Source organism: Phalangium opilio, unplaced genomic scaffold, assembly GCF_054372755.1.
Source record: "Phalangium opilio isolate 3A_F unplaced genomic scaffold, DU_Popi_V2 ptg000042l_1, whole genome shotgun sequence".
Taxonomy (NCBI): domain Eukaryota; kingdom Metazoa; phylum Arthropoda; class Arachnida; order Opiliones; family Phalangiidae; genus Phalangium; species Phalangium opilio.
The window spans coordinates 2,429,036-2,441,765 of NW_028324166.1; the positions used below are offsets into that span (position 1 = coordinate 2,429,036).

At 38.2% G+C, this 12,730-nt stretch overlaps 2 protein-coding genes across 6 annotated transcripts in view; one reads left to right on the forward strand and one right to left on the reverse strand.

Moving 5' to 3' along the window:
- The window catches only part of LOC149678285 (uncharacterized), a 45,095-nt gene extending 38,591 nt beyond the window's left edge, over positions 1-6,504 (forward strand). For 3 of the 4 annotated variants that reach the window (XM_089836278.1, XM_089836275.1, XM_089836277.1), the window contains exons 15-21: positions 1,086-1,180; positions 1,270-1,425; positions 2,425-2,689; positions 3,410-3,959; positions 4,614-4,950; positions 5,390-5,618; positions 6,031-6,504. In XM_089836278.1, coding sequence (XP_089692404.1) covers positions 1,086-1,180; positions 1,270-1,425; positions 2,425-2,689; positions 3,410-3,959; positions 4,614-4,950; positions 5,390-5,589 — 1,603 coding nt within the window. In that variant the 3' untranslated portion in view covers positions 5,590-5,618; positions 6,031-6,504. The remainder of the gene's footprint in view (positions 1-1,085; positions 1,181-1,269; positions 1,426-2,424; positions 2,690-3,409; positions 3,960-4,613; positions 4,951-5,389; positions 5,619-6,030) is intronic. The other variant, XM_089836276.1, reaches the window with a different exon arrangement.
- LOC149678286 (uncharacterized) lies at positions 6,031-12,672 on the reverse strand. 2 transcript variants are annotated; one of them, XM_089836280.1, is made up of 7 exons: positions 12,288-12,672; positions 10,996-11,609; positions 10,003-10,406; positions 9,321-9,915; positions 8,274-8,832; positions 7,440-7,776; positions 6,031-6,162 (listed from the first exon to the last, which is right to left on the reverse strand). In XM_089836280.1, the coding sequence occupies exons 2-6, from the start codon at positions 11,422-11,424 to the stop codon at positions 7,469-7,471; spliced, it is 2,295 nt and encodes a 764-aa protein (XP_089692406.1). In that variant the 5' UTR covers positions 11,425-11,609; positions 12,288-12,672; the 3' UTR covers positions 6,031-6,162; positions 7,440-7,468. The 2 variants fall into 2 exon arrangements, with proteins under 2 accessions (XP_089692406.1, XP_089692405.1); XM_089836279.1 differs by having other exon boundaries at positions 7,420-7,776.
- Positions 12,673-12,730: the final 58 nt, after the last annotated feature.

Consider the following 12,730-nt stretch of genomic DNA (forward strand, 5'->3'; position numbering starts at 1 on the left):
GTTATATTAAAAGAAGACCCTCTCGTGGTAGTTCGTTTACCAATATAATCGCTAACGTTTTTCCATATTTACGCTGAATTACCCCTTTCGACCCGCAGAGAATATGCAATAAAGATTGTATGCGATATCCTAATATAAGAATGTAGCATCAGTTACGACACATTTCTTTTAAATTAGCTTTAATATATATTTAACTTTCGGTTAACTTTGGCCCATTACGTCCTTTCATCAAGAACACACACTATTACTGTTAAAAAGACGGCAGCGCCATCTAGTTTTAAAATAAAGAACTAAAGAACAATTTTATAAAAATTTCGGGATGTTTTAATTTTTCTGTGCTTTATAAAATAAATGAAAACTAAATCCTGAATTTTAAGTTTCTATCTACCCTAGAAGTACCTTAGAATTTTGATGATCGGTGAGTGAGTGAGTGAGTGACAAAATAAGGTAAATTTCACCTGTGATATTTCGAAAAGTATATAGGGTAGGAACTTGAAATTTGGAAACTATAGCTAGAATTGACAGTCCTCGCGGCAAGCAAAATTTCAGACTTTTACCTATACCCATCGCGAAGTTACAGTGGGCTTAAAAGAGCCACGAGTTGCTTCGAGAAAAGGATGTCAGTGCTCGACTTGGCTGGGAGCACTGCCGTGCTCCCAGATTGGTATATTACTTTGCATGTATTGTAATATATTAAGGATTATTGTAGCTGTTAAAACAAAGCGCGGACTCTACAAGTTAACTTTCCTCTTGAACTCCGGGTTTAGCTTTGCGAAGGCTGGTGGGCGGGATTTATTAGTGCACTTATAAATCCCGTCCACAAATGCCTTCGCCAAGACAAAACCGGAGTTCGAAGGGGATCCACTAGACCCTGGCCATAAATTATTTCGACCGCGTAGCGCGTAGTGATATTCTTTACTAATACTCTCGAGACTTGTAAATACTACGGTTTTCGTTCATCCTATAAAATATATCATAATGTCCCAAGTCAAGCGGCCCAGGCCCCTATTTATTTAGGAAATTACTGTGTTGCTATTTCGAATTATTGAAACTTAATTAAGATTACGATTAAACTTTCCAAATAGTTCTAAAATCCATACAAGCACCGAATGTAGTTCTCAAACGTGTGTTGGTTACATTGAAAAGGAACCCCAGATTTGGTCCGTGAAAGACGAATCTGGTACGTTTCGTCTAACTATTAAACTATCAAATTATTTTCAGCTCTAGCTTTTTATTATTATTATTATTAAACTAATTGTGCGTTTGTAGGCGAGTCTATTGATAGGCAAAGCCTAGAAAATATAATTCAGAGCCTTCTCGAAGAAATGAACTGCTTAAAATCGGAACTTGATAAAACTACCAAAGCCAATGAACAATTGTCAGAAAAAATCAAAGCTTACGAAACACATTCAGATAGTGCCAAAGGTAAGACTCAAATTTGCATAAAAGTATTTTATTAGATTAATGAAACCCAAATACATTTGCGTTCATTTTAAATGTTGCTTATATTAGGCTTAAAAGAACCCCAATTGATTAGACAAATTTTACTCTGCCTTTCGCAATTTTAATTTTCCTACGAATTCCGATCTGAGCCCTCAAAGATTCAGCCAATGATAGATAGGAACGCGAAAACCTACTTTGCCTTCAGCCAATGATAGATAGGAACGCGAAAACCTACTTAGCCTTCAGCCAATGATAGATAGGAACGCGAAAACCTACATAGCCTTCAGCCAATGATAAATAAGAACGCGAAAACCTACTTAGCCTTCAGCCAATGAGAGATAGTAACGCGAAAACCTACTTAGCCTTCAGCCAATGAGAGATAGTAACGCGAAAACCTACTTAGCCTTCAGCCAATGATAGATAGTAACGCGAAAACCTACTTAGCCTTCAGCCAATGATAGATAGGAACGCGAAAACCTACTTAGCCTTCAGCCAATGATAGATAGGAAAGCGAAAACCTACTTAGCCTTCAGCCAATGATAGATAGGAACGCGAAAACCAACTTAGCCTTCAGCCAATGATAGATAGGAAAGCGAAAACCTACTTAGCCTTCAGCCAATGATAGATAGGAACGCGAAAACCTACTTAGCCTTCAGCCAATGATAGATAGGAAAGCGAAAACCTACTCATCCTTCAGCCAATGATAAATAGGAACGCGAAAACCTACTTAGCCTTCAGCCAATGATAAATAGAACGCGAAAACCTACTTAGCCTTCAGCCAATGATAGATAGGAACGCGAAAACCAACTTAGCCTTCAGCCAATGATAGATAGGAAAGCGAAAACCTACTTAGCCTTCAGCCAATGATAGATAGGAACGCGAAAACCTACTTAGCCAAGTCACGTGTGACTTTTGCCAAGGCCTAACGAAAATTGCGTCAGTTTTTGTTCGTTGGCTGAAGACATTTTTTGTCTGTTATAGATCCGCTTGTTGAAAGGCCAGTTCAGGTAGTTGAGGATTTTATAAGTGCACCTGTGATGCACCAAATGAATACTACGCCATCGCACCTTGAATGGGGTCAAGTTTCCTCCAACACTGCAGGCAATCATAAGTCGGGCAGTAGTCTGGCGAGAGTCTCTGTTGAGCGAGATATTCAAAGTTCTTCCGAAAGCCTGCTTCATTCGCGAGTTATCGAACAACTCGGTGGACAAGTTAATAATACGAGATCCTTTGCTGGCTTTACATGGTAAGTGACTAACTTTTTTTGTCGTCAAAGGCCAAGATATTGGTCTCTCTTCAAATAAAGCGTCGCTATGAACCGACTCTTCCAAAAATCGGATGCGTTGTGGACGGTTGTCGCGTAATTTATTCGTGATTTTAGAAAAGGCGCGAAACACATAAGATCGCTTCAAAAGGTTTTCAGTGCGTAATTTCTATTTCTAAGTTTGAAAAGGCGTTAATGACGTAGTTATGACAAAATGTCATAGAAAATTTAGGACTCAACAATTGCCCATGGATATTAAATGCATTCAGAGTATATTGAAAATCCTGATGTATATTTTGACCCCTTGACCCCTGAAAGTATTTCATTTAGATGGCTGTGCAATCTGCCTTAAAATAATGAATTCCCCGTGTTTAAATTAACATAACTAGCACAGGAAAGGGATAACACCAATATATTTGACCCCTGAAAGTCTTTAATTTAGATGGCCGTGCAATCGGCCTTAAAATAATGAATTCCCCGTGTTTAAATTAACATAACTAGCACAGGAAAGGGATAACACCAATATATTTGATCCCTTGACCCCTGAAAGTATTTAATTTAGATGGCTGTGCAATTGGCCTTAAAATAATGAATTCCTAATGTTTAAATTAACATAACTAGTACAGGAAAGGGCCGGCTAACACCTATATATTTTGACCCCCGTGACCCCTAAAGCTTCATTAAAAAAATCCCCCTTTCCAGCATCAGCAATGAAGTCCCTGTACGAGACATAGACAACGACACCGCGTCTTGTAACTTGAGAAACATGGCGTCTGATTTCCAAAGCAGCAACGAAGAGATTCAAACTATTATATCGGGCGCTGTATCAGGTATCAATTTGAGGCCATCACCTAGATCAGTTTATTCTTCACCTGATCTTGGGATCGAATCTGACCCGAACCGTGAACGAGGCTGGAGTGCCTCTCCTTCTTCTTGTGACCCTAATCAACTCTCGAAAGGCAATTTTGCCCCTCATTCGGTTCAAAGTGTTATGAGATCGGCCGTGCATTTTGGTCAAGGAATGACGACCTCGTCTGCTACTACATTGACGACTAATACGAAAACGATGATGTCGGAGAATGCAACAATGACGCACGAGTCGAATTTGGTTGTCGTTGGTCAGTTGGGGGATTTGGTGCTGTTGAAGAAGGAGGTCGAAGAAAGTGTGGCCATTTTGGAAGGTATTAAAGCAAGGGTCAAGGATAGGATTGCCACGCTTACGCAGAGAACGATTAACTCGAGCCCAGCTAAGGTAAGTTTTATTTAAATTTTTTTTCTTACTTAGTTTAAAGGGTCGCAGTTTTTAAAAAAACTAAAAATTAATATTTTACTGTCTTATATAATCCTATAATTCTGGAAAAACGTCCTATAAAATCCTATATTTTCATGAAAAATACCTATAATTCCTATAAAATCCTATATTTTCATGAAAAATACCTATAATTCCTATAAAATCCTATATTTTCATGAAAAATGCCTATAATTCCTATAAAATCCTATATTTTCATGAAAAATGCCTATAATTCCTATAAAATCCTATATTTTCATGAAAAATGCCTATAATTCCTATAAAATCCTATATTTTCATGAAAAATGCCTATAATTTTTATAAAATCCTATATTTTCATGAAAAATACCTATAATTTTTATAAAATCCTATATTTTCATGAAAAATACCTATAATTTTTATAAAATCCTATATTTTCATGAAAAATACCTATAATTTTTATAAAATCCTATATTTTCATGAAAAATACCTATAATTTTTATAAAATCCTATATTTTCATGAAAAATACCTATAATTCCTATAAATATTTTGGTTGGAAATTCGGCTGTGGGTGGGCCCTGCAAATTTTGAAACCGGCTCTATTAAGAACTGTTTTACTTGACCTCTATTTTGGGTAGAGCTTGGAGTTAAGTACTCTGAAAGAAGTGGATTCCAGTTGTTACAAACTTCAAGTGTGCCTGTGCAGAAGTATCACCATCTTAAGCGGATTTTCCTCGGAGCCAAAGAAACCAAGTGACTTGGTTACCCCCTCAGATCCTTCTCTAAGTAACGCGCAAATCTCTGCTGAAAATAATTTAGCTTTGGACAACCAAGACGCGCGAGAACAAGAACTAGAATTACAAAAACTGAGGTTGTTGTACGACGAACAAAGCCTAAAGTTAAAGGAAGCCTTGGCAGCTCTAGATGTGTATCAGAAACGAAAGGAGAACGTCGAGAAGGCCATTTCGAAACAATGTAAGTTGGCTGCATGTTTTAGGTACTTCTTGTTAAGCCTTGGTTGAGTAGCTAACACTTTATTCCATTAATCCACCTTATTCCCTATGGCCGGAAGTTAGGCTTATCTCGGGATTCATGTTAAATTATTCAGGGTTCATACAAACCTGGAAATGTCAGGGAAATAAGTTGTTGACTAAACTTTCAGGGAAAACTCGGGGAAAATTTATAATTTTTAGTAAAATTCAGGGAAATTTGTAGAGCTAGCTACGTCAATATCACGTGGTTTCTAAATTGAAATACAGCTTGCATGACGTCAGGGGCGACTGTTTTTATACGCCCTGCACTCCTCCCCTTTAATTCAAACAGAAAGATCAGAGAAAATGACCTGTTTATGATTCCAAGTGGAAGAAATCTTTTGTATTCTTGATCTAACATAAATATTTGAAATATTGTTTAGTGTCTAAAACGAAGCGAGTTTTGAGAAAAGCGAAAGGAAATCTTTTGGAAGAAAAGAAAGCGGTGGTCAATAATGGTCAAGATGCCGCCGCAGTGGCTGCAGCTGATGATGATTTATTATCCAAGTCAATTCCTCAAAGGTCCATTGAACAAAATAAGAAACAAGTTGCCTCAACTCCTATGGTCAAATTTAACAAATAGACTAACCACCTCGAGATCATAGCTTTTTGGTAAGTGTGCATTAAAAAAAATTCAGTTTATTTTCCATTTCACCCTCCCCTTAACGGGCGGAACGTTACCTGATTGGTCGAAGGTGTAACTTTAAATTTCTCACGGAAACTTATTTCTGAAACACTACAGATAGTTCTTGGTAATAGCACAATATTTTTAATATAGTGTACAACGCCCATTAAAAAAATCACTTGACTTTCCATTTCACCCTCCCCTTAAAGGGCGGGAAATTACCTGATTGGTCGAAGGTGTTACTTTAAATTTCTCACCGAAATTTATTTCTGAAACACTGCACTACAGATAGCCCTTGATAATAGCACAATAATTTTAATATAGTGTACAACGATATTTTTTTAAATGAATTAACACGTTGTTTAAGTTTAATTTTAATGTATATTAATTTAATTTCAGTTATAGGTAAGTGGCCAATCATGAAAACCTTAGTTGGCCAAAAAAATCTATTTTGTTGCCGTTCTGCGGAATTTGAACTTTGACTTTCTTCCGTTTTTGCAAACTCGATTTTCAGTTCAGTTCAGTTCTAACCTAAATCGGAATAAATAAGACAGTGCCAAAAGGGTTACTTTTTAGTGTAAAATAAATAACGTAAATTTAACCATAATTAATTATTAATATTACCACAACATCCTTACTAAAACCACCAACGGGATATGTTTTAAACTTTATTACTTGAATTTTTGACTTTTATGTAAATTAACATTAACGGTTAACTATATTATGGTTAATTTTATTTTGTAAATTTTTTGGTTGTTTTTAATAAGTCACTTTTTAGAATTTAATGAAAAAACAAAACCAAATTTCACTTTTTGAAAATAAGTATAAGTACGGAATGCTGTGTATAATAAAAATTATATTTTTAAATATCAATTAATCAACTTTAAAATGTACGGATTTAGTACTTCAATCTGCAATAAGCTGTTGATTTGACCAAAGTAAGTAGCGTATTGTTCTATATAACGTAATTTGTTCGAAGATTTCGAAAAGCTAGACCGTCGTCTGCTTAGATTGTTCCTTTCGAAGTTTGAGTGAGTATTGTATTGTTCGGTATAATGACGTAAGCTGTTCGAAGACTTCGAAAAGGTAGACTGTCGTCTGCTTAGATTGTTCCTTTCGAAGTTTAAGTGAGTATTGTATTGTTCGGGATAATGACGTAAGCTGTTCGAAGATTTCGAAAAGCTAGACTCTCGTCTGCTTAAAGAATTGTTCCTTTCGAAGTTTAAGCGAGTATTGTTCGAAACAAAGGCTTATATGTTCCTTAAGTATGGCACCAAATATACTTCATAATGCTACTGAGGGACTTACAGCTCGAGATAACTAGTTCGAGAATTGACTACACACGGTTTTACAGTCCGTGTTCCTATTTAGTCTGTACTAAGGAGGGCCGGAAATAAGCATAGGACACTGGACATTGTCGAATAATATTTTAAAATGTCCCATAATTTTTCTAAAAACAAGGGGGGGGGGGGTCACTGGACATTTTGACCAATAAAGTTTCCGTAGTTTTTGGTGGTTTGATTAGGAAGATGCGACAGTATTTTTGCATACTCCAGTGGACAATGGCCTATAATTTTTTTAAGTTAAAGGGGGCGTCACTGGACACATGTCCTATAAGAATTTTTTCCTTATTTCCGGCGCTGGTACTAAGCCTTTGACAGCGCCTCACCAATCCAGGGGTCGCTTTACCCTGAATCTATGACCTACCTACCTCAATCACTTAATGACAAGCTCCAGTTTCTAAGTTACCAGTGACAAACTTATGGTGAACATATGTTATGAACTTACGTTGATTTAGAATAGATTACTTTGTATCATGGTGTATGGGTCCCGCATGTTACACCTTGGCGGAATGCGTGAAAGTAGTTCGCGAGTCATCGGAAGATCGGTGTCCTCGACTAAAAGAGGATCTCTCCAAGTTGATGCTTCCGACGAAACGATGGATTCTCTCGAATCCCGTCTTCCAAGGGACGCGGGCGAAAGCCAAAAAAATGAAGACTCCCTGTAGACCATTCACCGTGATGTACAAGTACCTCAACGAGTCGCTGTTGCCGTACGAAGAGATTATCCCCAGTATCCAAGTCAAACCCATCAGCAAAGCCAATTTGATGAAAAGAGCCAAACGTAGACGCTCCTTTTTCTTTCCTACCATTCATTAGGAAATTATTAATTGATATTGTCAAGTAACCTAACAATAGTAAGTATGCCTAGAGATGGGAGTCGGTAGGATGTCCCTAAGGGCAAAAGGTCATAGGACATTTTTGACTCAAAATCGCCCATATAAAACCCACCGTACTTCGGTCCTATCACCTTTAGAATTACAATTGATGGGAAGTATTATATGAGGTAAGATGGAGTCGAAATGATGACGCGCGGCACCGAAACTCCCAGTGTACCTCGCGCACACCCCTACCCTTCGGTAGGTGATGGTTAAGTGCTGCCGCGTAGCGCCATTGTATTTGTATGAGAACTAGCTTCTATTTTTAAGACAGAGGGGGCATCATTTACGTTTCCGTACCGTACGACCCTACCTAAACGCCCCTGAGGATGCTGGGAGGACTATGGTGCTGTAGGTAGGGGTGCAGAGCAAACGTTTTAAGTGTGGGGTTGCCACGGTGGCACTTATGTTTGAGCAGGCGTACCTTTGTTATTTTCCCTGGCTTTGGACGTGCTTTTAGCGGTAGAAGCAATTTTGAATGAAGCCATGATGAAGAATGCCCAGTTAATCAGTAAAAGTAGTGTTAGAGGTGCCGCGAAGAAAAATATCAAGGCGCGATTATTTGAAATCCAGCAAACTCCGTATTGACCTTGACCGTAATTCGGTTTCAACCAATCCCAATCGGACGCGTAATCCATAGCCACAGCCAATAGGACGATCGAGGCGGGTGTTAACCAAGCGTAGAAATTGTAACCAATCAGCCTCCTCTTTGCGTTCGGTTTCTGAATTTCGTAGGGCGAGGAAAAAGTGCGGTGAACGTCGTAGGCCAATACGTTCATCCAAAAGAATGATGCTAAAAAGAAATAGTGTATGGAGATGGCCACTCCTTGACATACGCTCGGAATGTGAGCTCCGGTTGAGCCCATCAGGAACAGTAGTTGATAAACGAAGACGGATACAGCCAGAAGTAAAACGCAACGACTGGCCAAACTAACAGATCGTTTCATAGCCAGGTAACAAATGAATTTTCCCAATAGGGCCACCTAGAATGGGAAGTCAACATTGTCCTAGTTTTACAATAAGGTTAATCATCATAGAATTTAGATTTGTTTAGTTTTAAAGGGGCTCCAAAGAGGCAGCGAAGGTGGGTAAATTTGTTTGAAATACGTCACACGCACATACAAAGACTTCGTATGGAGTGTGACTAGGAACATAGTCCTTATTTTTCGCGACATTGCAGCGCCATTTCCCTAAACCAAAACGGATTAAGTTTCTTTGAACCACGCCTCTCATCGGTCACGTGCCTCTGACGTATTTCAAAGGCGTGGTCAAAGAAGCTTAGTTCGTTTTAGTTTAGGGATTTGGCGCTGCAATCTCGCGAAAACAAGGAATTCCATGTGGAATCTTTGAATCTCTTGGCGTCACGTTGTGCCAATGACGTATTTCAAAAACTTTTACCCAACAGCCAATACCTTCTTTAGAGCCCCTTTAATGTCCATGCAAAATCGTTTCAGAAAAAAAATCCACTAACCAATGACGCTCCCAAACAAACGATGGTCAAAATCCTATCAATTCTTAGGCAATTGTCCCTCGAAATTGGCGGAGTGGGTTCGATTGTCCCTGAGTAACACTCTTTTTCGTACAAACTCGAACCCAACAAGCAGCGTTTCCTCCAATTGGTCGTTATCTTGTGTTTTCCAAGTAAAACTGATAGTTCAGGCAAATTTCCGGGCTTTTCTCGATTCAAACAACTTATGCTTGATCCAAGGTCGTGGTTATCACCACTGTACGTCAAAGAGAAGTCGAAAAATAAAGCCATGGCTGGTACCTTGACCCCGGGCGCTTTGAAACGATTGAGAGTGTGTCCTCCTGTAACGCAGTTGAGTTCTCGTTCCGAAAATCCGGCGCAAAACGCGCAGAATTTGTTCTTGAATTTCACCTTGACGTTGTTAGACCGGGCTTCAACAGGGGCGTAGTAATACTTGCATTGTTTCGCTTGATGTCGTAAAGTTTTGTTGGTAGTTCCAGTGTACAAGCATTGTTGTTTGACTTCCTTGTCGCATTGTCGGATTTTCTTGTTCGTTATGCTTAGTGGTTCTGGTTTTCTGTAGACAATTGAACAGTACCTAGAAGAAGCGACATGCTACAATTACTTTGCTTTGTGCAGTACACTTCTCTCTATTATATTCTCCTGGTATAATATGAAAACCAACCTTATTAAGCTCATCAATGACGGGTTTTTGTTAGCTTGAGCAAATTCGGACCACGAATCTTGAAGAGGCATCGTCTCATTGGGGTACGAACAATTAACTGGTACCAGTTCCCACGGTGTCACTTTCTTTGCGTCGTTACATATAGCGCAGAAGACATTGACGTACGTCACGTTATTCCACAGTGAAATGACCGGAAGTCGTCTCGAAACCCAAACTACTAGCTCGTGATTGGTCATCTCGTGATGTTTCTCGGGGTAGACTCCTTGTTGGCAGTATTTTTTGTATTCATTGTCAGTGTAATTTTTCGGACAACCAGTTGTCATGTAAAACGATTCGCGGTTGAACGCCCCAGTGGGAATTTCAACGCATGTTCTTTCCCATTCCGGAAGAAGGTATTCTTTACCCTAAATTAAATTAATTTAAGTTTATGGTTAAAAATAAACTAAACCAAAGTCGAATTGTGGTACTATCAAGGATAGCATAAATAGTAATGTATTATCAAAAGGGGATAATGGAAAAAGGATGACACTATATTCTCTTAATACTTTAGTTATGTAATATGATTCTTCCCGGGCTCATGGCACCATTTTTGTTTGCTCTCCCGCTCATCAACCGTGCTAGGGTGAATTTTATAACTGTTTGGTTCTAAATCCTCAGCAATCAACCCCAAACCTTGATTGTCTTGACATGGGACAAAAACACACAAGCGCATGCGCCTTGGCAAATAGTTAAGCGCTAATTGAGTAATGACGATCGAGGGAACTATTTATCGCGTATGTGATTCGGTTTAGTAACCTTGTGCACTCCAAATGTAAAATGATGTAGGGAAGAATCATGTTACAGTACCCCGCTTTTTGGTACATGTCTCTCGAAGAGAAGTATTATATACTTCTATTAGTATTTATTCTTATGCATAATTTAACATTAGAGTATTATTTGCTTTTCCAACATTAGCAATCGCGTTTGAACCAAAAAACTATCAATTTTCCAAACCTGAAATTTTCCTTTGAATTCCGGTTTTGGCGCATCCCAGCAACAATCTCCGTACTTGTGACAATCCATTTGGCACGAACAATATAAACCTTTCACGTTCGATAGATTAAACCCTTTGTTGATGCAATAACGGTGAGTTCCGGCGCATTCTAACAACGAAGGATCTCGAACTCTAACATCATTTTTCGAAATCGACGTATTTGAATGAAACGGCGGGAATGACACCTCCGGATATGGGCGTGGTTTAGTAACGGCTCTTCTGATTGGTTTAAGCGTGGGTGACGCCGATACGAACATTGTACTGCTTTCATTAGTGACACCATATCCGTCAGTTGAATTGTATCCATGATCGTGCAGGGAATGATATGGCAAATCTTTGCCAATTATGATAAGTACAAAAATGATGTACTTAATCTTTTTCTTCGCCATAACCTCCACTCCCGTTTTGACTTAAGCCTAATTTTCAAAATGGCCGGGATGTCCGTTAAGTTTGAAATCCAGGTAAGAAATGAGCCTTATTGCGTTGGGTAGATGAAATATATGGTTGAGTCGGAGTTACAGCACCCATGTTTATTTAAAAATGTTAATTTCCTGGAAAGTTGTCACCTTGTCACCTGTTATGCGAGTTAGATGTGACTCGAATTAAATTGTGGCTAGTGACCTTGATTTATGTTTAAATGGAGAATGAAATGTCAAGACAACCATTTAATAAAATCATTTCAATCAAAAACAAAATTCATCAAAGAATATCCGTTAATTTCTATGACTTCGTAAAGTTTCAAATGTTAACCGAGAGTAGCTTGTCGTTCTTGAACTAGCTCTCAATAAGCCTCTAGCATTTCGAAGTATAGTTATTTGTCATAGTTATGAAACATATCCTATAAACTTTTGGTTATTAAAACATTTGTTTCATGTGATGAACGATACGCCGTTACGCTTAGCACCATAAAAAGTAATATAAAATTAAATGAAGCATGATAAGGTGTAATTAAGTTGTTTAAAACCAGTTTCTGCCCATTTCATAACCACTTTAAGGAACTACAATTCACGTGTACCAATAAACGAAACTGAATTATACGCAGCGATGGTTGACATTTAGGTACTTGTGGTGTTTTCCATTGAATGTTTATTTAGGTTGATAGCGTTATCAAAAATTTAGTTTTCAAGAAGATTTATTTATACCATGTTTATACAAATACAGTTGCATAGTAGATAATCAATAGCAGCATGCCATACATGCTTTAAAATAATAACAATATTTTAAACAATTAAGATAAAATTAGTTTACTTACTTTACGTAATGGGTTTCTCGGTTATAAGGTGGGATGCAGTCACGAACACGTATCATCTCGAAAAGGACTTGTTGGATTCTCCGATGAAAAAATAGTTGTTTATACAACAGTCTTATCTCTGGCAATGTATTAAGAGTTAAGAAAGACAAACTCACTCGAATCCCTCGTTGAAATGTGACCACACACTCCCGTTTCGTTTCCGTGGAAACGCGAAGCGCGCCTATAGATGTCAACCCAAAGGATGAAGTACTCCATTTACAGATGGGATAAGGTTAATTGGCATCGAGCAAAAACACCTCAACTTGCAAGTTTTTCAAGAAATACGTTATGTTTTTTTGTGTGCAAAATAAATGATTTACAAGCGCACTTGAACAACACTATATAGTAACTCATAAATTACTTCACTACACGCGAAGGTTGGCTAGGCAACTCGCATAAGTGCC